The sequence below is a fragment of the Tympanuchus pallidicinctus genome, unplaced genomic scaffold, assembly GCF_026119805.1.
Source record: "Tympanuchus pallidicinctus isolate F22 unplaced genomic scaffold, pur_lepc_1.0 scaffold1, whole genome shotgun sequence".
NCBI classification, from domain to species: Eukaryota; Metazoa; Chordata; class Aves; order Galliformes; family Phasianidae; genus Tympanuchus; species Tympanuchus pallidicinctus.
The window spans coordinates 43,259,060-43,286,720 of NW_026294618.1; the positions used below are offsets into that span (position 1 = coordinate 43,259,060).

The 27,661-nt window shown below is 36.2% G+C and overlaps 1 protein-coding gene across 5 annotated transcripts in view; it reads left to right on the forward strand.

The window, feature by feature from the left end:
- Positions 1 to 27,661, forward strand: part of ARMC2 (armadillo repeat containing 2) — a 94,763-nt gene that overhangs the window by 51,036 nt on the left and 16,066 nt on the right. For 4 of the 5 annotated variants that reach the window (XM_052696860.1, XM_052696871.1, XM_052696869.1 and 1 more), the window contains 7 exons: positions 2,286 to 2,356; positions 3,844 to 3,936; positions 5,130 to 5,305; positions 8,022 to 8,124; positions 9,400 to 9,620; positions 14,543 to 14,688; positions 17,082 to 17,181. In XM_052696860.1, coding sequence (XP_052552820.1) covers positions 2,286 to 2,356; positions 3,844 to 3,936; positions 5,130 to 5,305; positions 8,022 to 8,124; positions 9,400 to 9,620; positions 14,543 to 14,688; positions 17,082 to 17,181 — 910 coding nt within the window. The remainder of the gene's footprint in view (positions 1 to 2,285; positions 2,357 to 3,843; positions 3,937 to 5,129; positions 5,306 to 8,021; positions 8,125 to 9,399; positions 9,621 to 14,542; positions 14,689 to 17,081; positions 17,182 to 27,661) is intronic. The other variant, XM_052696874.1, reaches the window with a different exon arrangement.

A 27,661-nucleotide genomic window follows, 5' to 3' on the forward strand; every position in this document is an offset into this window, starting at 1 on the left:
TGAAGATAAACAGGCCCACTAGTTTTTATGTATAGCTTTTATGTATATATTCAGGGTATTCTCTTTCTGCAAATAATGAGAGTTCCTGGTAAGCTAATTAATTTATGAGGACATTTCTCAAGAGTATAGACAGGCTGCCCTGGGAGGTGGTGAAGTCACTGTCCCTGGAGATGTTCAAGAAACATTCAGACATAGTTCTAAGGGACATGGTTTTGTGTGGAAATATAGGTGGTAGGTGGATGGTTGGACTTGATCTTTGAGGTCTTTTCCAATCTTGGTGATTCTGTGAATACCAGCAGTGCAGCAATCTCCTTTTTATGCATGCTATGTCTGTAAACCTATTGATACTATTGTGTAAGGAAGCACAGGTTCCAACCAAACTCTTTTCCTCATTTTTTTTCGCCCTCCAAAGTTCAAACTTTGATTGATATAGTCTTTCCTGGCATTGCCCATATGTATACTCTGTATCTGGTAATTGTTCAGGTTATCGCATCCTTTCCTTCAGTGTCTCTTCTATTCGGCTCGTTTTATATCCTACAAAACTTGTAGGATTGTTTCTGTTAAAGTTTCTTGGATTCTTCCTATGGATTAATGTTTTAGGGGAAGAGACACGGATGGGATAAAGTTTAGTAATTTTTTTTTTTTTTCTGAGGAAAGCAAACTCAGACATCTGTATTCATATAGGCAGATAATGTCACCGTGCCTGCATATCATTGTTGTTATTCTGATTTCTGAGTATATCTGTACTAGATGAGTGAAATAGTTATTATTATCATACTTACGTGGTGTCCTTTGCCAAGGTTATAGTCTTCATTTCAGGGAAAGCAAAACCTCAGAATGGTTTGTAGGACAACTCACGTAAATGGAACCAAGTGTTGATTTGTATTAATACACTAAATTGTATTTAACATGTCCTATAGAACTGTTTCTTAAACTATGTATCTATACATATTGGTCTGTTTTAGGTGTGCAAGTGCTTGTCTTTTTTTTTTTTTTTTTTCCCCATCTTTCAAGTGTTGCTTCCTCAGCTGACTATGGACTGCCATACATGAGATGAAGGAATTTCAGGATAGTTTGTATAAGCATTTGGATTTTAGAGAACTTTAATATTCATGCTCTAAAGGAAAGCATGACTCACCGTTAGCCATAATGAAGTGAATGTTCTTCTGTTCTTCTGCTTGGGAAATTTTGACTGATAGCAGTCAGCTTTCCAGTCTCTTTGATAGGGAAGTGATCTTACACGAGCTTTGTGTTTTATTCTGTCTCCATCTGTTGATAGGATGACTTACAGCTCTGTCTGGACTGGCAGACAGGATTTAGGCCGCAATCCAGCAAACCACTTAAAAAACAGTTTAGCTTTAAGCTTTATAGCAACTAAGTTAACGGGTTAAAAATAAAAATAAAATTAATAACGTTACTAACATGCTTCTATTAGCCTTAGAAGGAAATTTAGGGGATTAGGTTGTGTTGGTACATGAACTATAAATGGAATAAGGAGTGTTAAATTAAACATGTGCTGAAGACAAAAGTCTTGGTCTATATAACTTAAGGGGGAAAAGATTTCTATTTTAATAGTAAATTAACAATAAATTTAATAATATATTTAGATCAGTGTTACTTGGGTACTTAGGCAAACAGAAAATACATTTATCAAAGATGTATGTAGTAGTTTCTTTTGGCCAAAGACTAATGATATAATCAACTAGAATCATGGTATTACTAACAAACAAGCCAAAAAAGAGATCAGCAAAGCATGTTTCTTTTACTATCAAAACCAGTGACTGTTATACTGTTAGAAACAGTTCACAGGCTGAATTTACATTAAGGTCTATCATGGAGTTTGTTTCTTTGAAAATTCTTCTAATTGAATTTCTTAGAAGTGTTAATTCTATCAGAAGAAGCAATTGTCCTTGTGAACGAACAAACCTGCAGTTTAAAATTAGTTGAGCTCATATTCAGTTAATGATACTGATGATGAAAAATTGAATCTCTGTGTTTAGTTTGGTTAGCTTTCGGTGTTACTGTAACAAGTGGAAATGTGTTAGTTTGTATTCCTTAAGGGTGACCTCTTGTGGTGTAAAGCAGTCAGTAATTCTAAAAGAGCTTTCTGTAATACATGCAGGAGAATGTTGTTTTTATGTGTCATTTTTAATGAGCATGTAATTAACACATTAGTAAAGATAATGTATATTTTCCAGTTAGCAATACACAGATCTTGTATTGCATGTGAAGTAGGCATTGTATTCTGATGTACTTTCTGTGTACATGTATGTTGTTTCTTTTAGTAACCAGATGAAAAAGCATGGCATAGTTGCATCGAAGCCAAGGAGCATAGACTGGAAGACAAGATTAACAGGTATTTCATATAAAGCATTTCAGTCTCCTCTGGCCAAAAACTTTTTTTTTTCTTTGTTACATCTTTTCCTTTTTTTTTTTTTTTTTTTTTTTCCTCCCAGATGTGAACTACATTCAAACATAGATCATCTAAATATTATGATTTGGAGATTTTCTTTTTTTTTCATTGAACAGTATATTTGGTTTTCTAAATATATTGCATTTTTAGTGTTGTTGGTGTACAGGAACAATGTTCAAAAAGTTTTCCATTAACACTTCATCAGCTTATCGCTTTGTGTAAGCTGACATAGCTGCCTAGAAATTAACAAAGCTTTGCCCTGCTTATAGTAGCTGAAGATTCTGGATTCCCTTGTAGGGATCCGTTTTGCTAATTTTTATAGAACAGATTTTAAATGTTATTTTCTGAGAATTGACATGTTTCATGCATCTCAAGTGTGTATTTGAGAGTCTGATATGACAACTTGAAGTTTTCTACTTTACTGTTAATTTATTACTGTTTTACTAGAACTGAGCAGTTGTGTGATTCTGGATCATTCTGACAAAGGCTGTGATGTGCTTTTCTTCCATTTACTTAGAGTGGGAGTTGCTATTTGAGGCTTTATCTTCTCCATTTACAAGCCTTATAATTTATTTGTACTATTTCATAGGTAGAGGTTGGACAAGAAAAATGGAAATGGTTTGACTTCAAACTTTGTCATGATTATTGGAGGCAGGGCATATTTCAGATGTCAGGAGTTTGCTATTTATCTCCCAAAATACCAGCTGTGCTAGAAACTGTCTAACATGTAACAAAAGAATAAGAAGTATGTATTTTACTTGAACTTAAGAAGATTTTAAAAACTGATTGTGTGAGGCGGTTAGCGTTATTAGCAGAATGTAATTAGTAAGAATTTTTCCCTTACTTCTCTGTTGAGCCTGATCTAGTAGTGTTTGGTGGTCCTGGACATAGCAGGAAGGTTGAAACTACATGATCATTATGGTCCTTTTCAACCCAGGCCATACTATGATTCTATGAGAACAAAGTGTCAGCTAATCAATTTTATGTAATATTGTATATGTGAACTAGATAAAATTGTTACACTTAGAGGACTGTCTGTAGTATGGATGTTTTTAACACAGAATAAGCTGTCACATAGATACAAAGCTGAAAAACACAGTGATGTAAGTGTAGTTGTTACCTTCCAGTTCAGCAGGCAAATGAAACATTGTCAGCAAACAGAAACAAATCTGGATTATAGGGCAGCTTTATACATCAAAACATTTCTCCATCTAATTTTGTGCAAAACTCTCGTTTTTGAGGAATTGTAAGCAACTGCAACAACAGAAGCTTGAATTGGTAGAATAACCCAGAGTGTAGCAAAATCAGACAATTTTAGCTTGCTTTTTGTTTTTCCCCTGAGCGATAAATGGAGTGTTTGTAATTATTTATTTGTGTAGAAGTTGAAATCTTCACTGAATATGCGCTTCTGTTTTGAATGTGTTTTGAAGGATTAGAGGATGGTACGAGAGTAGATGAATCGGAAGAGGAAAAAAGCTTTTGGCATGTGAAGGTTCTACCAATTCTGCAAGAACTGGAAAGTGGTGGGTAACACTGTTCTTGAAAGTATGTATTTTCTGTTTTACTTCCTGGAGGAAACACAAGACTCATTTACTCATTTACGGAAGAATAACTGTAGTTGAACTGTGTAGTCGTTTATGCTTTAATATGTTCAGTGACTTAGTAGCGTAAAATAAAAAACACTGGCTAAGAGAACATTTTGTGTAATGAAATTAGCTTGTTTTAGAGGCCATAGCTCTACCAATTTAACAGTCAGTGATGAGATAATAGTTATAAAAATAAAGTACTTCGTAGATTCACTATTTTAAGTGTGGGCTGTATTTGAAAGTCTGAACTAAGTTTAGAAAAGTGAGGAATTCTCAATGAAAATTCCCCCTTGTGCTTAAAGTGTGAGATGACTCAGAAAAGTGTACAGTGACCCAGAATACTGAAGCAAAATTGAGTAAATTAAAGAAGGCTTGCAAGACTTAACCCTGAAATCCATCCTTAAGTTTTATTTAAAAGTTTGGTTTTTTTCTTTTTTTTCAGTTTCCCAGTATGAACATTATATAGAATATAGAAGTAGTTTTGTTTTTACAAGTAGTTAAAAGTGAATGTCAAATAAAGGGTTTGATTCTTTACAGTATCTTGAGCAGCATTCATTGTAGTATGCTACAGATTAGATATATTTTTTTTTGCATAATTTTGCAGATGTAGATAAGTCTGGAACACTTGTACAGTTCTGAGTGATTCCCAAACTATATTGTTATCTTAGAAAGGCAGGATTCCGACACCTGTAACTGATGTGTAGAAAAGGCAGCTGTCAGAGAACATGGAAACAGCTGTGCAATTCAACCTTTCCTTGTTTAGTGCTGATACTGTGAAATGTGAGTTGCTGAACTTTCTTAAACTTTTAAACTTTTTCATAGTGACACGTTTTTTATAGGTAAGCAAAGTATTATTTAGAGGTAAAATCGAATCATGTCCTTCCTGTGAAATGGCTGGAACTAAAGAAAATCATATTGTTGACCCCTTTTCTTTTTGAAAGGCCAACATACAATTGTTTCTGAGAATTGTGTTATCATCTTTGAAGATTTATTGGTTGCATTATTTTTGTTCTTATGCAACGCATTCTTTATCTTGTTCTCCTGTGTTTATGTCTATTAAGATGCTCTGGAAAAGATGACAGTGACTATTATTTTGTGTTTTTCTCTCTTTTCCTACTCCCTTCAATTAGAAGACAACATAGAAAGTCTTTGTTTGGCTTGCACCAAACTCTATCAAGTCTTGAATGAAGGAAATATGCTTGGAAAAAGATGTAAAAGAAGAAGTATGCTTCTGAAGACATTGTATAAACTTGTAGAAATTGATTCAGATCCACTTTGCCTGAAGCTGGCAAAGATTATTCTGTCTGTAAGTTTTTCAAAATGCTTTTTGATAGAATGTGAAGCTTAACACTGTGAATTACAACTTATATTTAGCTTTTCATTTCATCCTTATAAAAGGTGTTTAAAACTAACAATATGCTAGTTACAGTTTCTTGCCTTACAAATACAGCCATTCATTCAGATGGGCACCTGTTGGAGTCTATATTTTGCAGGGAAATTGCATCTGGGAAAGGAAATAGGGACTCAAAGTATGGTAGTTGGTGTACCGTGGTTGGCATATTCCTTGTGCATGGAAAAGAGAAAGTGTCCTAAGCTGAGATACATGTACTGGGATTCTATAAACAATTTTAAAAGTTAGGTCTGGAATTCAAGTTTAATTTTGAATAATATATTGACTTTAAACACATTTATCTGAAAATATTAAAACTATTTTTTTTTTTAATTAAGTAATTATAATTGTCCCTTTCTTTGTGAAAGCTGGAATAGCCAAGGACATTTTCCAAGGTCAGATAATGTTAGTGGCTGCCCTCTTGTTAAATTACACTTCTAAGGTTTTTGTTATCATTTTGTACGATATTTGTATAAGCGAGCTAGGGAAACATGGTCTAAATGTAGCTGATAATTAAGGGAGATGAACATAAGCTGAAAAATTATATCCAAAGAGAAGTCATTTAAAGTACATAATGAATAGAAGCCTGCAAGTATGTCTTAAATAGTCAGAGATCTGAAAAGCACATTTGATAGAGACCATCAAGTTTGTTTGACATAGAGTAGACTGAAGAAAGGTACATGCTAAATCTCTTCAATTATTTTTGAAAAGAAGGGAAATAAACTGTTTTTCCAGCATGACTGTGGAAAGAGCTGTACACAAGCGTAAGATATCTAGGGTGGATATACTTAGATTCTCACTGGAGTCACAGTGTTTGATTGTGAGACTGTGGATGCCTTAAAATAAGGTTTTTAAGATAGAGCTAGTGATTTTCATTTAAAAAAAAAAATCAACAAAAAAACCAACCAACCAAAAAAACTACAGAAAGAACAGGATATATCCAAAGGCACAGTCAAGTGATTTTATTTATTTATTTATTTATTTATTTTTAAGACAGATGTATTGGGATTGAAATAAGTAATTTTAATTTATGCTAAAACTAAGGCATAAGATCAGAAGTAATATAAAGGTAAGACTGAATTATTAGTAGAATTTGAAGTAGACAAGTGCTCGGTTTTATAGACGTGCACTCATGTGAGTCAGTGGTTTGGTAAGTGATTGTTTTGAATTCATCATTTTTGTTGCTAGCAATGTCAGTGTGGTGACAAGTCATCTCTGATTTAAGTGTGACACAACAGATGTGTGCTTCTAAAAGCTTTATCTATTTTTCATTCACGGTAAGGTGAGTCATCATGGTGCCATGTCCCAGTAGTCCCATTAATGTAGTTGTACTTAAGAAACTGGATGGTAATATATTTTTCTGCAATATTCCATTCTGTTTAAGATTCCTTTTCTTTTTATAAATTTGTGATTTACAGATTCACAATATTTCTACAAGGAGCAGGTTACTTACTTGTAGCATCAATACTATACATTGAAATCCCAGTGTTGCTATGTTTTTTTGTATAATCAATAGGTTAGGAGTTTAAAATTATGAAAAAATACTGAAATCAGTGCTTGGCTTTAGCTTATGTTACGTATAGTGTGATCTTGCTTGAATGCATTTCCTTAGGAGCTGTCCTTACATCCCTTACAGACTGCTTTTTCTCCCTCAATAACAATCTGCATTTGATTATTTGTCTGATTTTATGAAAGATTATATGTAGAATCTTTAATAATCTATAATTTTAGGCAGATGATTTACCCTAGGAATTAGTTCATCTGTGCTGACTGAGAATTTTTAAGAACTGAATTTAGTCAAAATGTTGATGTGTTTTGAGATTTAACATAACATGCTGGCAATGTTTCCTAATAGAACTCTCCCTTAAGTTGGTGCTCTTAAACCTTCTAGTTCAGCTTCTATAAAGTATATGTAGATTACTACTACTGAAGTGATACCAACTGGCATTGCATTGTAGACATATTAGTAATTTTCTTCTTTAAGTTGATATGTATTATTTTAATCAGAAAATGTATATTCAGATACTGCATAGGTGTTACATTGTACTTAAAATTAATGTTCTGTTACAAACATTTTTTTCCTTCATTTTTTCCTGTCTTTTCTTTCCTTTTTCCATCTGTTAAAAATCCTGAGCAGCAGGAACTTGCCCTTCAAACCTTCAAAAGCAGAGACAAGGAAGAGATTGCCATTAGAGATCTAACTCTTGCTTTCCTTTCTTTCAGTAACCTTTAGCATGTTGTAAGATCTTTTCTGATATCTGAGAATTACTTTCGTTACGAAATATATTGTTGCATTGGATTTCCTTGTTGTATGGCCATAGATGCAGAACCAGTGAATCCTGTGTGGAATTTCTTTAGATGAGTTAATTAGGAAAAAAAAAAAAAAAAAAAGTACAATCATATACTACATGAAAAGCTTATATATAATCTGTTATTTCAAAGTCAGTCTCCATAGTTTGCTGAAGAGAGCTTAAACTAGTGCCTTTTATTTTTGCAAACTTTTCAGTGTGGCTGTGTATCCTATCATCGTTTTAGCTGGATTTTAAGAGTTCAGGCACTGCATTCTCACAGTAAAACTAGTATGTAGGTATTAGTTGTGATTCTTATGATTCTTATGACTTTTATCTTGCAGATGAAAGTGGATGGAAAAAATCTTCTCGGAGCCTGCAAGCTTGCATTTAAAGTTTGCAGGAATGGAAAAAATGACTACCTCATTCAAAATGATAGATTACTAGGTATGTATTTTCTTATTATTTATATCTTAGATGTTGAAACATCCACTGTCTTCTGTCTCCTGCCGCTGAGTAGCACAGGGGAATGGAGCAATCCATAACCGGCTTTCTTTCACTCCTTTGTGGTCACCCTTTGCTCCTGCTCCTCAATCTCCTCCATGTGTCTGCATGTGGAGACCTGCTCTGCACAGTGCCTAGTTGCACAGGGACAGGCTGGTCCTCCATGGGCCTCTCCTGGAAACTTCATTTTCATGCCTGGAGCACTTCCTGCCCTGCTGCTCTGACCTTGGTGTCTGCAGGACTGTTTCTCTCACATTCTCCTCTCTCCCATCTGCTGTCACACAGCAGTTTTTCTTCAATCTGTTCTCCCTGAGATGCACCCAGCATCACTCGTGGCTCAGATCTGGCAGCAGTGGTTCCTTTTTGGAGAAACTGGAGCTCGCTGGGATCTGGAATGGGTCAGTGATGGGTTTTGCACATACAGGCCATTCCTGCAGCATCTCTGCTACTGAAAACTTGCCGTGTAAACCCAATGCAGACAGAAAAACTTTAGAAATCTCTAATATCAAATAAGGTGGGAAAATACTTCTATTCAAGTGGATGAAACATAGGAAGAAGTACATGTAGCTTTCAGTCAGTTACAAGAAATTCAAAAGCATGATATTGGCTAGATTTGCTTATTTAAAATACATCTGCAAAATTCAGAATATCTCCATTTGAAAAGAGGCACTAGGTTTGTACTAACAAGCATTCATTTAGCATTTCAGGTGTCTGACAGTGGTGTCATAATGCAAAAGTATACAGTAACTTTATCAGTATAGAGAGTAAAGCTAAGAATTGTACGGACAGACTTCAAGTGTGAGATTTGAATTGCTCATCTGTGCTTTTTAATGCTCCACGTGAGAGTCTCTAACACATTTGATTTTTCAGCAAGTAGAAAGAATAAACCCCTTTGAATGTCTCAAGTCTAATACACAAAATTCCAGGCGTACATACTTTTTCAAATCTTGGCTGAAGAGTTTAATGATTACCACAGTGTGTTTACAACTGATATTGGTTCTTCAAGTCTGGAGAGAAAGAAGTCAGTTCATATTCATCAATAATTGTTCCTTGGTTTTGATCCAAACACCCAATTTTTCTAACCTATTTATTAGAAAAGTATAGAAGGATTTCAACAAGAGGGTTTTTTTTTTCTTTTCAGTTGTTAATCTTTGACTGAACTATATCAACCATGAAATTATTATTCAGAAAGCCTAAAATTAACAATTTTTGTTTTAGATTGTTTGTTGGAGGTCCTGAGAACTGAAGATCTACAAAAAAACAATGAAGCTATCCTGTATTGCTTGGGAGCTATAAAATTTATGTCTGGAAATGCAGTGCTCCTTAATGAAATGGTCAGCAAAGGAGCTGTTGAATTGTTGCTGCAGTTAATGAAGCAGATTAATAGTATAAAAGAAAATGACTCACATTTCTCCAGCTTGGGCCACCTATTAGTCCAGGTTAGCATTTACTTTCATTTCTAAAAGTAAACATTTCACAGAGAAATAAAAAACTTAATCAGAGGAGATAAGCTAACCTTGTGCACCGTTGATAAGAGTTGTACCTGCATTTGAATAGAATTACTTTTAACAAGTTTTCATTAAGTTGTTCAGCACCATAACTGAATTATTGCACATATTTTCAGTAGTTAATTTTAATGGCTTTGGACTTTCTGAGTAAATAGAAATATTTTTAGGTATTTAATTAAACAAATTTGTGATTATTACAGTATGGTGCTGACAGTGTTCTGGATCTTATAGTAAATGTGTTCCCTTGTAAATTCTTTAAATTGCAGTAATAAATACAAATGTATTCTGCTGTGCCCTAGAAGATTAAGAAAAAAAAAAAGCTTTTATTACAAGAAAAATGCATTAAAAAAAAAAAAAAAAAACACCAAAAAAAAAAACAACAAGTAGGAAAACACATCTCCATTGGTTTGACAAAGTGTTTTTTGCCAGAAATAGAATTTAAGGAAAAGGTCAATAATATTAAAGCCAACTTTTTAAAGGCAGCAGGCTCAAACTTCTGGTAAGCAATCTTAGTAAGCGATGACTATTTAAAAAAAAAAAAAATAGTCCTTTGCCCTGAAACTGAGTTTAAACTGAGGTGTTTTACAAAAAAAAATAAAAATAAAAAATTGGTAAGTACATCTTAAGTTATGCATAGCTTGTGGGTTTTTTACGTATTTATTGAAAATTTGCCAACTGCATTTGTAAAGTATGAGGTAAAGATTAGCCAGTGGGATAACTGTAAGCTACTGGCCCTTCACAGGGAAATGGATTAGGTGATTTTCTGAAGCAGTGTTTAGAGAAATCTGTCGTTTAGCATAATCACTTACAAACATGGGATTTGGTACTTGAAATTATATGAGAAAAAGAATAGCTTATACCATCACCTAATTCTTACTTATTTTTTTGTTTTAGTGGAGCAATGTCTCTCCATAAATGTGTATAATCTTTATATAAACATAAACAGACCGGGTGAGTTTGCAAACTGCAAATTAGTAAAACAAATAAATCACTGTTTTCAGCTGGTTGACCTGCTGTCTGAACTTCCCTGCAACTTTGGAGCATTGCCTTTTCTTCCTTTCTTTGTAATTTGTATTCTGTATCTCTCCTGTAGTAGCACAGTGATTCCTGCTGCTATGGAATTCCTCTGTGACTTTCTCATGCCATTTTCTTTAACAGATCTACATAAAAGTGCACAATTTATTCTGCGTCAATTAAATGTTCAGTCACTGTCATAAATATAGGAACTGCTCCATTTTCAGGGATGTTGTACTGAAGACTTCGTCTTCAATGATCGTATTTTGAGAATAAAGAAGGTTTTGTGCCATACTTAAGTTCTAGCAAAAGGTCAAATATGCAGTGTTGTAGAGAAATAATGAACAAACATAGGTTTTCAGGAATGGAAGACAATTACAGTGGAGAAGAAAAACATGCTAAATATTCACAGTGATCTCTGAGGGAGTCTCTGCTGGCTCTAAATCCTAAAAACTCAAGTATTTCAGTTAAACGGGACTGACCCTTCATTCTTTAACTGTATAATTGCACAATCACCAGATGGCAGTGTTATACATAATCTTGCCAGCTTGTTTTTATGGGAATAAACTTTCCCTCAGATGTCTTCATTCTTAACGAAATATTTGTTATGCAGAAGTTCCAGAATACAAAAATAAAAAATGTTTGTAATAATATGTATTTTTCCATAATAGAAGACAAGAAACCAAGACAATCTCTGACTCATGTTGCTGCAGCTGATCATATTCCTATGAATTATGGTAATGCTTATTCAAAAGCCAAAGCTTTTGAAGTTTCACTGACAAGACTTAACAAGTACTCTGTGTTCCTTAATTGAAAAGCACTTAAAATGTCTTTCCCTTTAAAAATAGCATTTATCTGCTGTTAAATTTCCAGTTTTCATGAATTTGATCTTTCATGTGGCAACATGAGAATTAGAGCTGGTAGGATTTGCTAGAGTCAATTGTTTTGCATTTCTCCCTGAATCGTGTTGTCTGCTTGAAGAAATTAGAATAGCTCTTGAATTTGTTTGGCTGGCTTCTGTTATTTTGTGCTTTGTTACCTTCATATTTCACTTATGTGCTAGTTGCTGTTTATGTATTACCTGAATCATCTTTCTATGCAGCTGTTGTTTCAGACTGGCCTTTATTGTCCTTTCTAAGATTGTTTGATAGTTCTGTCTGAGCTTTCCTGATGAAGTGTTAGGGGAAATGGGAGTACGTTTTCAGTAACTTTACACATATACTTACTTTTGTATTTTTCATATATTTAGTAGAATTACTCCTGGGCCATGCAGAGAATGCATGATACTGGTCACTGGTCACTAATAGTAAAATTCTTGACAGTTTAAGTTCATCAAGGTATTAGGCTTTGTAAATGCAAAAAGGCAACATGATTTTTTTTTTTTTTTTTTGTAAAATCAAGAAATGAGTGAGGCAGCATGCTTGGAAAATATTACTAATGCTCTTTGAAAACAGGGTTTTCCATAAGCAGTAAATCTGAGGTTGTCTGATTCCAAATGGTTTGGGAACCTATGGAAGTTTATAACTTGCATAGTGATCTCTGACCATTTCCAACAGAATATTTCTGGATATTTGTAGAATTTTAGGAATGCTGTATTTGGATATTGCTGTTAAAATGACGTTTTTTCATTTAAATAACAAAAACCAAGAATTACTCCATTAGAAACTAAAGGAACTGCTCTAATAAAATAATAACACAATAAATGCTGAGTAAAGGAAGAAATGCAAAGTTGTTCTTGATACTTGAGCTGAGACTGTAAAACTTACAGAATTTGTGCTGCCATTGTGGATCTAGTGTAGATGAGGGCCCTGGTAGTTAAACAGCAGGACTGGAACATAGTGGATGGATGGTTATAATATGTTGATTTTTGTAGAGACCTTCCATGTTAGGTTTAGAGAGTCATTCTCACTGCAGACCGTGTGGGTCTGTTCCTAAGTCTTTTCAATTCTTATGTTTTTCTTTTCCAGAAGGCTTTCAGCCTTGGTCTGAATTGTTGTAGATTTGCATTAATTACTTGAGGTGGTGCTTCTCTTCAGCTTTGCAAATCTAGAGATTCAGAAATGGTCCCTTAACAGAAGTAATTACTGTGTATCTTTGTGGAGTTTGATATTTTATTACCTTGATTTTTGTCCTGTGCTAATAAAAATAAATGGCCCATAGAATTTGAAGGGAGTAAAGTATTTTATATGTATCGATCAGTGAAGTCTGTTTTTGGACAGATTAACTTCTTGCATGCCTGAGCAAGCAGTACTTCCAACTTGCTTGCTCAACTTCAGCTACTTCTAGCAGCCCTTGAGCTCTTTCTCATTTTCTGTGCAGTCTTTACAGTTGGTTGTTGTTTCCTAAAACTTGTAGTGATTGCAGACATGCATTTTTCATCAAGTGTATTGAAATTGGACAGAAAATTTAAAAGCAGTTGGAAAATGGTAGTGTTGTGCTTAGTACCATCTGAGCAAAAGCTGCTCAAAAGCAACAACGTAACCTGCTCTTTGACAGATTTTTCTATAAAATGATGTATTACTTATCACCAGACAATCACTGCACCTCAGTGATATATTTCATTTCAAGTTTTATGTGATTATGAGCAATTGGAACACTTAATCTTGGCCCCACTTTAATTTTGTAGTTTCTGGTTTTGATTAACTGTTCACTTACCTGTCATTGCTTTTCTAACATTGGTATTTGAATGCCCTTGCTATGGAAGAGAACCACAGCATCTCAAAATATGCAAAGCTGATTCATTGTGTATATGTATAGGTGATAGAATATTTCCTGTTTGAAACTCCTTGAAATAGAACAGTATCTTCTGAAAATATTTTGATTTCTCCAAAATAAACTTGGACTTCAGCTTTTCATTTTCTATACTGATTGTACGCTAGATTCCTCCTGATCTCGATTAACTTTGGAATGTGTTAATCAAAGTGAATAAATCATATTGCCTTTTAAAATCAGTTCATCATCATTATAACTCACGGTTAAAATATGTGTCAAATGTCAGTATAATTTACAGGAATTACATGTAAATTTACAAGATCAGAATCACAGAATGGCCTGGGTTGAAAAGCACCACAATGATCATCTGGTTTCAACCCCCCCTGCTACATGCAGGGTCACCAACCACCAGACCAGGCTGCCCAGAGCCACATCCAACCTGGCCTTGAATGCCTCCAGGGATGGGGCATCCGCAGCCTCCTTGGGCAAACTGTTCCAGTGCCTCACCACCCTCTGTGTGAAAAGCTTCCTCCTAATATCTAACCTAAACCTCTTCTGTCTCAGTTTAAAACCATTTCCCCTTGTCCTTTCACTGTCCACCCTCATAAACAGCCATTCCCCCTCCTGTTTATGTGTTCCCTTCAAGAGCTGGAAGGCCACAATGAGTTCTCCCTGGAGCCTTCTCTTCTCCAAGCTAAACAAGCCCAGTTCCCTCAACCTTTTCTTATAGGAGAGGTGCTCCAGCCCTCTGATCATCTTATACAAAATATCATTTAAACTGTCCATAGCATTTAACTTAATTTTTGATTGCTTTATGATCATATTCATGAATAGAAGATTTTAAAATAAGTAGAAGATGATGTTTTCCTCACAGGAAGAGTCTGCATGCAGGCAAAGACCAGTGTCAATCTTTCATTTTCAAACATTCATTTTAATATGCACTATTTTTTTACTTACATGTTTCTGTTAAGAGTTATTGATAAATACATACCTGCAGGATGTTAACAGGATATTCAGACTGCCTTTGACATTATAAATGAGACCTGAGCTTTATTACATTTTCAAAACAGTATGGATTCTGTAGTAAATAGCCATGGTTAATGAATCTTTAAATATTCTATATGCAGCTGACAGCTACTTTGCGAAACTTGGCTGACTTACCTCAGACGAGATGCCAGCTCATTTGCAGTGGTGCTGTCTGTGAGCTCTGTGTGGCACTGGAGCAGCATATGATTGACAAGGATGTGTGCACCTACATTGTCAGGATTTTCAGGTGTGTAGTGAATACAGTTCTGTTGACTTCAGCTTGCAATCAAGTCAGTGTTTCTGCCTCAAGTGACCTTAACAAAAGCAGGATCAAATGCTAAAATTGGAAAATTTATTTGCATTCATTGGATTAAGTTTGATTGATTTCATATGATAATGATGTCTTTATTAATAGCAATAGAATTGTTTTATTGCAGGCATACAACTTGGAGTCATTGTCTCTGGTAAAAATGTTTTGTTGCATTGTGTCACTCTTCATTCACGCAGATTCAGATTTTTAAAGTATCATTTCTTAAATTTTAGAACTGCATAAGTGATTAGATATGAATCCTATTTTGGGCCATGTTTTTTAGGAGGACTGTGTAGTATAAAATTCACAAGGGAGAAAATGTGATCCATGTTCATTATTTTGAACTTTTTACAGAATGTTTGAGATTAATCTGTAGGATCAAGACTTGAGTGTGCAGGTAGAAATGCTGAAAGAATCTCTGTTTTATGAGCAGCTCAGTGGCTTCTTCCCAGCATGTGCTTTTTAGTGGAAGATTGGGATGAGTGAATCACCCCAAAAGTTTTTGTAATCTGAAGTTGAATAACTCCCAGTTACCAAGCACAAACTTGCAATACCCAGTGCTAAATGGACTTGATAGCAGTCTGAGGATTTTGTACAAGTAGTGGAATTAGTTGTTGGCTATTTAAGGAGAAGTTGGATTATAAACACAATTTATGAGTGCCATTCTGGTTGAAATATTTGCCTTTGCTGCTTTACTACCTACGTGAGTCCTGTTGCCTTTGAAATTATGTGCATTGAGAAGCCGTCCAGCTGTGGAATCTTCCCCTTATTCAGTTCCTCCAAATCATCTATTGCATTCTCCTTGATAGATGAGACTGAGCTGCACTTTGAAGAGCAGCTATGTAAGGGTCTCTCATTCCTTCCTATTCACAGATAAAAGCAAGTTAAGTCTGATCCTTTGATATGTATGCTCCCTGTAAAGCATTCAGATGAACTTCCCCTTCTTAAGGGGAGTTTACAAACAGGAGGGAGACATGATAGGACAAGGAGAAATGATTTCAATCTAAGGGGAAGTTAAGGTTAGGCATTAGGAGGAAACTTTTTACTTGGAGTGGTGAGGCACTGGAACAGGTTGCCCAGGGAATCTGTGGATGCCCCATGCCTGGTAGCATTTACATTCAAGGCCAGGCTGAGTGGAGCCTTGGGCGGCCCTTGGCAGTGGGTTGGCTTTGGATCAGCTTTAAGGTCCCTTTCAGCCTACATCATTCTGTGATACTATGAATTGTCTCCCCAGCCCCCTGCCATCTTGTCCACTTATGTTTCAAAATTTGCTCCTAAAAATTAGTTGACTTCTAGCAGGGATCCCAGCACTTTCAGCATATCTCCTTCTAGGGAGAGAGCATTTCTTTTACTTGGGAAAATGCCATGGAAATTGAGGCTGGTTAGGCGATGGTTTTGTAATTGGACTGTAATTCTGACAAGGACGTTTACTTGATCTAGAATTCAATGTGGAGCAAAAATAATTTGTTTTTTTTAAAGTTTCCTACTGCCTCAGTTTTTGGTTTTTTTCTTCTTATGTTCAGTGAACTTCAGGTTCTCAAGATAAAAATTTGATTTGATAAAAATCAATTTAATTAGCTTCCTGGAAATTGCAGTCTCAGGAAAAAAAAAAAGTTCTATGCAGTATGGAACACAGATTTAAATTTTCTTCTGTATCATAGCAATACAGAATAATTATTCTTTTTTTCTTTCAGTAACTTTTACACAGCTTCTCCAAAGAGAGTATATTCCAATCTATTCAAATTCTTCATTTCTCCAAGTTTATAAGTCTTGCTGGTAGTTGAACATCAGCACACACGTTTGCTGGTTTTGATTACATGGAAAGAAAGACATTACCATAGTTACTGCAGTATTTCTAGTATGACCAAAGCATGTCTGATTCTGTTTTTTGTAATGATAAAAATGAGCAACGTAGGACTGGAGCAGTTAGGGAAAATGCAGAGATAATATTGTGACTGCAGAGATATGATTTCTGTGTTTGGTAGTGACAGACGTGTTCTGTTGGTGCTGTTGCTAGCATCTATTGCCATATGTTAGGAAGGGAGTCTGACTTCCCATTTCACCTTAAGCTTATGATTCTACTATGAGCTTGTTGTGTCATAGTGGCAGGCAGGTTGGGAAGCTCCTTACAATTCTTTCTTTCCATTATTCACACTCTTATATAACTGCATGTGCCTCTATTAGAAGTCAAAGTATTGGCATTTATTTAACATGTTGGAAAACAAGGCTCTAAGAGTCAAAAGCAGAGTGATTATTTTTTTTTGTTTTTAATCTTTTGTGGGAAAAAAAGTGCTTTCATTCATTTGTATGTTGTTTTTGTACCTTTGTAGCAAACTTTCTTCGTACAATGACTTCTGTGCAGCTTTAGCAGACTGCTCCAGATGTTACATCTTATTTTTAGCCCTACTAAACAAACACCAGAAGCAGCAGGTCAGTTTTTTTTTTATCTCTCCATTTTTATATATTAATCCTCTATGCGTCTGTGCATTATTGTGTGTAAGCCTGTTCTCAGTGACCTACTTTTAGGCATTTTCCAAATAAAAATTTTAAGTGGTTGATGGCATTTTAAGTAGTAAATAATTGAAATGAAATCACTTAGATTAAATATTCAAAGCAATACAGAGGATAGACAGTTGATTCATTTATCTGTCGGCCGCATATGTCTTTTAGATACTTAATTGTTTTTCGTAGTTAAAAAAACCAAAAACTTTTAAAAGAAAATAGTTTATTTGTGTATTTGATAGTAGGAAACTGTAGAGATTTCTTCTGCTCTCCTCTCCTACAAAAGGAGGGTGAATTTTCCAGAGCTAAACAATTTCAAAGCAGAGGAAAGCTTGTTCCTTGGTAACTGCATAAGGTATCAGAATGTCTCTCTTCTGTTAGAGAAAACCATATGCCTGTAAGGCTGCATTGGAATTTTGCACCTAGAAAAAACATGTTTAGAGTTTGTTAAAATGCCTCATCCTACTAGCTAAAATTATACGAGTTTATTTGTTACCAGATTCATTAGAACTTGAAGTCTCTGTTGCTCAATTTTCTTGCTCTATTGTAGGGATCTTTCTTATGTTTACTGGAGCACTAGGCTCTGGGGATTTGGTGTAGGATCATAGTTTGAAAGATTGCCATGCTGGTAACAGCACTGTGCCCCATTTATGGCAAATTACACAGCTGTATTTCCACGTAAGATTTAAGAAGAAAACTTCTTTGTAAAGCATAAATATTTCAAAAGTGGAATGAGGTTTCAGAACATTGAGCATAAAGATTATTTTTAGAAGTAAAGAACTTTCTTAGCTGCTCCAGTGTCTAAACTGACTTGAGCACATTTAGCTTGCCTACACAATTTGACACAAATTTAGTAACGCGTAGTCAATTGTTGGAAGGTCCTTTTTGCTGCTGTTGTTGAAGATAGTTAATGAAGGTAATGATATCAGCTATGCTATGCAATTTATTCCTTCTGTTGCCAAATACAAAAATATTTTCTCCCTTTCCTGTTTACCTGCCTCTGTTTTCTGTGATAGTGGAAAGAAGGAGATGATTGGAAGAAGGAGAAAGGAGAAAGATTACTTTCATCTGTTGGTTAACATTTCAGCAGCACTTCTGAGTATTTCTGGGTTCAGACTGCTTTTGCATTGTGTAGTCCATAAATATATTCAGTGAAGCACTACATAAATAATATGAGAAACCTTGAAGATGTTATGTTTTACTAGATTTGTAGCTATACTTCCTTGTGAGCACTGTATTAAAATCTCAACAAATGTTGGTCCTATGGGAGTAAGGAGCTTAAAGGGAGTAACATCTTCCTTTCAGCCTTCATCTGTAATTGTAAAAGGAAATGTTGACTTGATAGTTTTGTGTCATAATGAATTCTAGGCTCATATATAATTTCAAAATTTCTTCAGATAATTGTCAGAATTTAGCTTCTCATTTGCCTGCTTTCTAAACTAATCACTAGATTAGCTTTAGTTTTTATATTAAACTGTCTATCAAAATATAAGTTAGAGAAAAAAGAACTTGTATGTTAGAACAAAGTAGTTATAGTATTATGGTGATTATGTTCGCAATGTCTTCAGAATAGTTATTTCTTAACTGCAGTTTTTAATCAAGCATGCAATTGCCATTTGTCAGCTTAGTGAAGCCCTGCAGAATCAAGAAGAGGGCCGTGAGTAAGGCACGTAATAAGCGTAATAAACACTTGAGCTGTGAGAAGCAGGAGTGCTGTTCCTGGGGTACAGTTGGCACTGCTAATACTGTAAAGTGCTGACAGCTAGTGAGTTATAGAATGAGGTGGTGCCTGTTGAAAAGTAAACAGCTAACAGCAGTGTGGGTAAAATTGTTTGCTGTGGGAAGAAGAGGAGAATAAATCAGCATTATTAACTCAAACCATTCAAAATCCTTGGGACTGAAAACTGATATGTTAAGAAAGAGGAAGTGTGTGTGTGTTTTGAATTTTAAGGTTGCAAAGTTCATGTTTTTTATTTACTGGCAATCATGACAGCTAGGAACATACTGGGGAAAAAAAAAAAACACCAAAAAACTTTTTCAAGTGCTGTGACTTTAAAAATAAACATTAAATATCATGCAAACAAAAATGTGAGCACTGGAAATGGGACTAATGACTTGCTCCCACACCATACACTGAATTCCGTAGCTGCCACCCAAATAGTCTCTGTTCTTCTCACCACACTGCAGTTCCAAGTCTTTTTAATTTTTTGTTCAGCTCATGCTCTCTCTTGAGTAAAGGAAGCAGAAGGAATGGGAGAGAAGGAATTTATCTCTGTTGAGAATGACTTTGAAATTGAGTTGGCAGGACTTGCTTAATTCCATGTGTTATAATCTTAGGTAAGGAGAGGAGTACTGAGGATTGAATAAACTGGATCTGCAAGGTAGCACTCAGAAGTTCAGCAGTGCTTTTCTGGGCATCTGTAATGTATTTTCTGTTGGACCAACTTGTGGTCAGTTTTGGAGCTTACTTGTGTGAAGTAACAAAAAAGTCCTTGGTGGTTGCCAGATTCCATGAAAGCCTATCAGAAGTGTTCTCGTAGAGCATCTATGTTGTGGGGTGCGTTTTGCAAGCTTCACTTTCTACTCTGCTTTGAAGTCTGGTGTTTTACCCATCTCCAGGAATCTTTGAACAAGGTGTTGTTCCCCTTACCCAGATCACTATCATCCATAAGCTTTTCAGATAAGCTAAATAAAGTTTAGTGTTCTCAGTTTGTGGTTGATGTTACAAGTCATGAAGAGACCGTGCTTTTGGAACAGGGAGATTACCTAACTAGGGCAGTAGCTTCTGTCAGTAGGTCAAACGCTGCCTGAGCTTAGGCGGCCTTGTGGAGGCCTGCCAGCACTTGTTATCTTCTATCAGTATACAGTTAAGAGTCTGTTTTCATTCTTAAGTGCACAAATGCAGGATGTCATGCTAAAATTTGCATGGAAGGATCTTGTGAAGAAGAGTCTCTTTATACTTCAGTTTAGCCTACTCTTTCTAATTAGAAAACATTTGTGAAGCATCTGCCATTACTAGATGCAGCAATGGCCTGCTAAGTAAAAGAATAATCACACCGAGTCTCATGGAAGGTTCATCCAGCCTAGTATCTGTGCTAAATAGTGGAGAAAATCAGATGCCTAGAGAACAGCAAAACCAGAACAAGCCTATACGATACTTCTCATGCAAACTTTCCAAGCTTTCAGCTCTTTCCAGATTAGAGAGTTCCTTAGCCAGATGTGGTTCTCTTGTTCAAAATAAAAGTCAATGGTGCTCTTTTCCACGAAGTTCTAGTCACCCCTGCAGAACTTGTTATGGAACTATATATCACACACAAACTTCTAAGTTCCTCAGCATCCATTGGCAAGGAGTTGCTGTACTAACTGTTGCACAAATAATTTTTTTAAATTTCTTTTGAATTTCATTTTTAGTATCTTTATTTGATACCCTCTACTTCTTGTTTGGAAAAGCTGATGAAAATTTAGTTCCTAGTCATTCATTTTGCACTACTACTTACTTTTTTGACTTTTATCATACAGTCTTTGAGTTCCTTCTTTTCCATGCTAAAAATTCCTTGCTTACTTAAGAGTCCTTGCTTGCTTAGTGATTTTTCTGATATAGATTCCATACTGTTGTGCATCCATGTAGTGTTTCTCTGAGCTTTTTACAATTTTTAGTCCTGTGTCTTTTTTGAGATGAGGGGACTAGAAGTAGCTGTTCAGATACGACCAGATCATATTTTTCCATGCTTGCATAAATTTGTTTCTCAGTGAAGCTAAAAATTTGATTTGCTTCTTTGACCTTCTTTGAGTACTACAACTCTGAGGAGAATCCAAAAAATCTCCCTCCAGGTGGTTATGGTTGGTTCAAAGGCTGTAATTTTGTCTTGTTCTGTTTCATTTTTATCCGCATTTGAATTTTGTCTGTTATTTTATTATCAATTTATGCTCTTCAGTCAGCCTTTGTCTTTCCTATTTTGAATATCTTACTGTCATCAACAAAATCTACTGTATCACTGCTGCCACCCACTTTTCAGTGTTTTTTTATGGATCTGTTGAACAAAACAGGTCCTGTCACAAAACCAGGTGGAATTCTGATGGTGCTCTGCAATTGCAGGAACCATTAATTTATTGTTTCCCATCCTCTGAACATTTAGTGGTACACAACATTCCCCTCATGGTATGACTGCTTAGTTTCACTAAGATTTTGGTGAGGGACCTTGTCAGAAGTTTTCTGGAAAGCGAAGTGGATTCTGCCAAGTGGGTCTCCTTTCTATCTGTTGATCCCTTCAAAGAGCTCAATAATTGGGTGTCAGAACTCAGGAGTCTTAAAACTGATTGCACGTATCCGACTGTTCACAAATTGGCTGTTCTTTTCAATGGTTTCTTCAAATTCATCTGGTATAGACATCAGACTTGAATCTCTTGGATCCCCTTCTAATAGTTGATTTCATGTTTGTTACCTTTCCAGTTCTGAGACATCAAGGCAGTGGTGAGTGAGAGGTTGCTCATCACTGTTAGTTATTAAGCTATTTAGTTAATGAGTTAGAACTCTTGAGTTATTATCTCTTCCTGGTGATTTGTCACTGTTTCAGTGACAAATCAATTGTCTTTAGAAGTTTTTTCTTTAGAAGTTTGTGATCACTTTGGTTTTCAGCAGATCCTCCGATGTCTCTTCCCTGCAGAAGACTATAGCATTGAGATCTCAGTTTCTTTCATAGTGGGCAGGAATCAATGCAAGGAACTCATCTAGCTTCTCTGGAATTACATTTTCTTCACTGGATGCTCCTGATCATCAGTTAGTTCTGCCAGTTCTGGCAAACATCCTGGTCCTGATATGCATGAAATGATTTGTTATTATTTTTGTATCTCTTGCGTCAGTCAGTAGAACTGCACTAACTAACAATTATAATTTGCATGTTGTTTTACCTGTTTGATTTAACAATCAATTTGTCACAATTTACTCTATTAAATGAAGAATAGATTGAAACTGCTTTGTCATCCTCTTTAACAAGATGTCCACAGTTATTGGGTTCATTCTGCCTGGATCTGCACAGTTTTATTCCCAAGAGCATCTACCAAGTAGCAAGTATCAAATGAGTTTCATGAGCAAGCAGATTTCAGCTTGTAAGAATTTTTTTTGTCTCCCTCTGAAAAAAAAGTTATGCTTTTAGGGCTGTTGAATATTCTTTTTGCTCTTAGGATTGCTGCAGTGGGAAGATTGCTAAAGATGGCACCTATAAATGCAGAGAAATTCTCTGCTTTGTTTCTAGCATTATTTATTAGGGAAAGACTTATCTGTATGCCCTGATTGACCTTTCTGAATGTTTTTTTGCCTGGCTTTTGGACAACTTTGTGATGAGCTTCCAAGAACTCAATATCTGTTTCAGTCATATAACCTAATAATACAACCAGAGACTCTTAACAAGAATCCAGTGATGCAGCCATTTTTATTTCAGATTTTCAAGGTTTTTTTCTTAAATGCTCTGAAAGTATTACTGGCACTCTGCTCAGTGGCATCATCAGAGATACTGGAGATTTTCCATTTTTTTTCTTAATTATTTCTATATTTTAGGGGCGGGAAATGTTTGTACTTTTGTGTGAATAGCTTTGTCCCTAAAGAATTGGCCATCACTGCTGTGTTTATTGAGCTTCCACCACTCGCTTTTCGTTGCTTTTCTCTTCTGTGCTATCCCTCGTTTGGGATGGGGACAGCTGTTTGTATGCCTGCATGATACATCAGCTCATAGAACCAACACAGCTTCCAATAATCTTAAAAATGGAGGGGAAAAAAGCAACGCTAGAAGAACCCCAGTCCTTTGCTGGGTTATGATCTATATCTCATTTCCCAGTCTAGTTTGATGAACAGCCACACAAATAGTATCTCAATCACAAATAGTGAGGAAACAACATGGGGCGGGAACCAAACTGCAAATGGCAAGTAGAGTGGGTGCTGAAATGCTTGGCAAGGTAATCCTGTGAAATGCATTTTGAGATAATGTGGTACTTTTCTGCTGTGTTTACAAATATGTATTTCATATACATATTTCATATGTATATGTAGTGTCCTGGATAATTTAAAAAACAAAACAAAACAAAACAAAAAACAGACATGAAAGGGACACAGAAATTAACCACTGGAAGAAGAAGAAAACATAAGAGTTATTTTTCACAGATTTCCTGCATATTTGTAACCAATCATTCATTCTTTCCTGAATATTTTTCCAAGAAAGAAATGTCCATTTTAGAATAAATATTATGGCAACCTGCTGATAAATCTGAATGACCACATAAGGTCTTTCTCTACAGTATAATTTTTGTGATGGTGTGCTGAGTTGATTGTTTGTATCTTCCTAATACTCTGTGATTTATAGTTCATTTATTTAGATCTGAAAGCAAAAAGAGGGAAGTAGAATGCAGAAAATGAGATATGGTGAGGAATCTAGAGCTCTGTAGTCAAGCAGCCTTTTTGGTATGTACTGAATGGAAACCAAATGCTTTGGTGTACCAGAGGATACAGCAGTGTAAACGTAATTGTGAGTGTTAGACTAACAGATGATAAGGAGATATTACTGCTTGGATGACAGATACTCTTAAAATGTGCTGAAAGCTTGCAAACAACTCTGAAAAGAGCCATAAAAATGATGAATTTATTTGCTTTGTGGGTGTTTTCTTTGGAAATCTAATAAATGCCTAAGATCAGCAATTATTAGCAAGTTGCCTATTTCATAGAATTGTGAAGGAAGACATTTTTGTTCATAGATCATCCTTTAACTTAGAGAGGTGATACCAAGAAATAGTTGTTGAAGCAGTAGAAATTCAAAGTAGTAATAAGAACCAAGATTTTAACCAAGGATACCATTAATCATTAGAGCAATACTATGGGGGACATAGTTTTCAACATTTTTCAGTTAGCAATTTCTGAAATATTTTTCAGTAAAGCATTTACCCTGCTTTTCACCAAAAGTTGTTCTGTGGAGAGAGTGATTGCTTTGTTACCTTTCCTAGATCTCCAGGTGTGGACAAACCTAAGGACATGAGCTCTTCATTGCTAAAAGGCATTAAGTGCAAATGAACCCTTATCAGAAAAGTTACCTTAACAGGTTTTAGGATATAAAAAACTGTTGGATACTTTCCTGTGGTATGTGGTATAGAGAAACATGCATTTCTGGGCAACCTGCTCTAGATGCTTCTGCTTGAGCAAGGGTTTGAATGCCTGTCACTGTAGTAAAGCCTTTCCTCTCTGTTCCTTGCTTCAGGTTTCTCAGAATCTTAATTTGCTTTTGATACTTCTGATATATTCTCTCCCACTCCTTTTCTTTTTTCTTTTTTCTTTTTTTCTTTTTTAAATCAAGTTTCACATTGGGTGGTTTAACCAGGTGTTTTCACAGTCAAAATGTCACTGCAAGATGAATCCTTACTGTGTTAGCTTCAGGAAAGCATAAGTGCTGCTACTTTGTTTTTAGACTATCAGGATCTGCAAAGAAAGTCTCAATCTTTCTTTCCAAGGATATGTAAAAAAAAACCAGAAAGATGAACTTGTTAATTCAATTTGAATGAGCAGTAGATGCAGTTTGTACAGTACCTGAAGGGGATCTACAGGAAAGTTGGTGGGACTTTTTACGAGGAGCATATAGCAAAAGAACAAGGGGTAATGGTTGTAAACTGGAAGAGGGTAGATTTAGACTAGTTACAAGAAAGAAATTCTTCACTGTGAGGGTGGTGAGACACTGCAACAGGTTGCCCAGAGAAGTTGTGGGTACTCCCTCCTTGGAGATACTCAAGGCCAGCCTGGGTGGGGCTTTGAGCAACCTGGTGTCCTTGTGCATGAAAGGGGGGTTGGAACAAGGTCAGAGAATCACAGGGTTGCACGAGTTGAATGGGACCTCAAGATATCATCAAATCCAGTGCCCATGCTAAAGCAGGTTCCCTGCAATAGGTCACACAGGTAGGCATCCAGATGGGTCATGAATGTCTCTATGGGAGGAGATTCCACAACCTTTCTAGGCAACTTGTGCCAGTGCTCTGTCACCCTTACCATAAAGAAGTTGTACTGCTTGCTTATATGGAACTTCCTGTGTTCAAGTTTTAGGCCATTACTCCTTGTCCTATCCCTACATACCACTGAGAAGAGTCTGTCTTCATCCATTTGCCTCTCATCCTCCTTTAGATATTTAAAAACATTAATCGGATCCCTCCTCGGTCATCTTTTTTCCCAGGCTGAACAGATTCAGGTTACTTAGTCCTTCCTCATAAGGGAGATGCTCCAGACCATTTATCATTCTTGTGGCGTTCTGCTAGACTCCTTCTAGGAGATTCCTGTCTTGTTTTTGAACGGAGAAGAACTGGACACACATGATCTCTAACGTCCTTTCCAACCCTTCACCATTTTATGATTCTATGATACTTCTGGGCAAATGAGTATTTTTTTTTTTTTTTTTTTTTCACTATTGCTACTGATTTTGTGTAACATGAAAAAGCATAATTCATATACAGCTAGAGATTCAGTAGGAACCCTAATAGGAGCTGCTGGCTCTTCTTGTTTCATATCACTCCTCCCCTTCTGATGGATCCAGATGGACTAGCAGGTATTTGGCCAACGTGTACAGATTCTGGAATGGAGTTCCTTCCCTTGTTTATCTATCTTGTTTTAATTAGAAATTACTGATCTAATGGTTGTCCTTTCTTACTCATTAGCAAACCTGTGCTATTTGTAGGTCTGTTCATCATGATATACGTGGAAAAGCAGATACATTTTAATTGCTCAGATAAACTGCTGTCAAGTTCTGTGACTCAGCAGGTACACTGAGTACCTTTGGTATTAGCACAGTACAAGGAATAGATTTTTAGAGTTGGAGAAATAAAGAAATTGTAATATTAGTAATAAAACTGTATGACTCCAGATGTCAGAAAACTAAGAGTTTGATGTTGATGGAATAAGCGGTGCCTTTAAGTATGAAAATATTACAGATTCTTGATAGATGAGAAGAAAAGAAAAACATTTCTCCTTCTGGAGCTCTTCTTGACATGTTTCTTCAGAGTTGTTTTTTCCAAGTGAAGCTGTGTGGTTTTATGTATATCTTTCCCATCAAGTTTGGGTCCCTCTATGAGCAGTGCATCTCACATGAATGCCTCTAAATAAAAAGATAAAGTAACTGAGTATGATTCTCACCTGTAATTTGCCTTTCATGCCATACGTACTAAAACCTATATATTATATAAATGAATGTAATAAATAAACAAATGCTGTAAGATGAGCCAATGGGAATGAAAATCAGCGTGGATCAGCAGGGAATTTTTTTCTGAGGCTCTGGGAGAAAAAGAGAGTCTCCTTCCTATGGAAGAAGGGATGGGCAACTTAGGGAGAATACAGAGATTTTGTTAGGATATGCAGGGAAAAAATCAGAAAGGCAAAAGCCCAGCTTTAACTCAATCTGGTCATTGGGATAAAAGAGAACAAAAAACTTCTTTATGAATATTTTAACAGTAAGAGATGGGCTAAGGAGAATCTCCATTCTTTACTGCATGCAGTGAGGAATGTGATCTCTGAGAATAAGGAAAAGGCTAAGGTTCTCAGTGTCTTCTTTATGTCTGTCTTTAAAAGCCAGACCAATTATTCTTAGGGTACTCTACCCCCTGACCTGGAAGTCTGGTGCAGAATAAACCCCCCACAATTCATGTGGAAACAGAGAGCTACTGCTACACCTGGACTGTCACAAGTCCTTGGAGTCAGATGGGTTGCATGTGAAGGAGCTGAGGGAGCTAGCAGAGCTGATTATCAAACTGCTTTCCACCATCTATCAGTGTTTCTGTTCAACTGGAGAGATCTCAAAGGGTTGAAGGCCTGCCAGTGTGGCTCCCACCTACAAGAAGGGTCATAAGGAGGATCTGGGGAACTACAGGCCTGTCAGCCTGACCTTGGTGCTAGGAAAGGTTATGGAGCAGATCATCTTGAGTGATATCGCATGGCATGTGCAGGACAGCTGGGGGATCAGGCCTGGCCAGCACGGGTTAATAAAAGGCAGGTCCTGCTCAAACAACCTGATCTTTTTCTATGATGTAATGGCTCATCTGGTGGATGAGGGAGAGGTTGGTGGATGGTGTTAAATTCAGCTGGTAACTGGTCACAAGCAGAGTTCCCCAGGGACCTATACTGGGGCCTGTCCTGTTTAATATCTTCACTGATGATCTGGATGAGGGGACTGAGTGCACCCTCTGTAAGTTTGCAGGTGACACCAAGTTGAGAAAAAGTGTTGATATATCTGAGGGTAGAAATGCCCTTCAAAGGGATGTGGACAGGCTGGATAGCTGTGCTGAGGCCAACGGGATGAGGTTCAGCAAGACCAAATGCTGGGTCCTGCACTTTGTCCACAACAACCTCAGGCAATGCTACTGGTTTGGGGCAGAGCGCTGGAAGACTGTGGAGAAA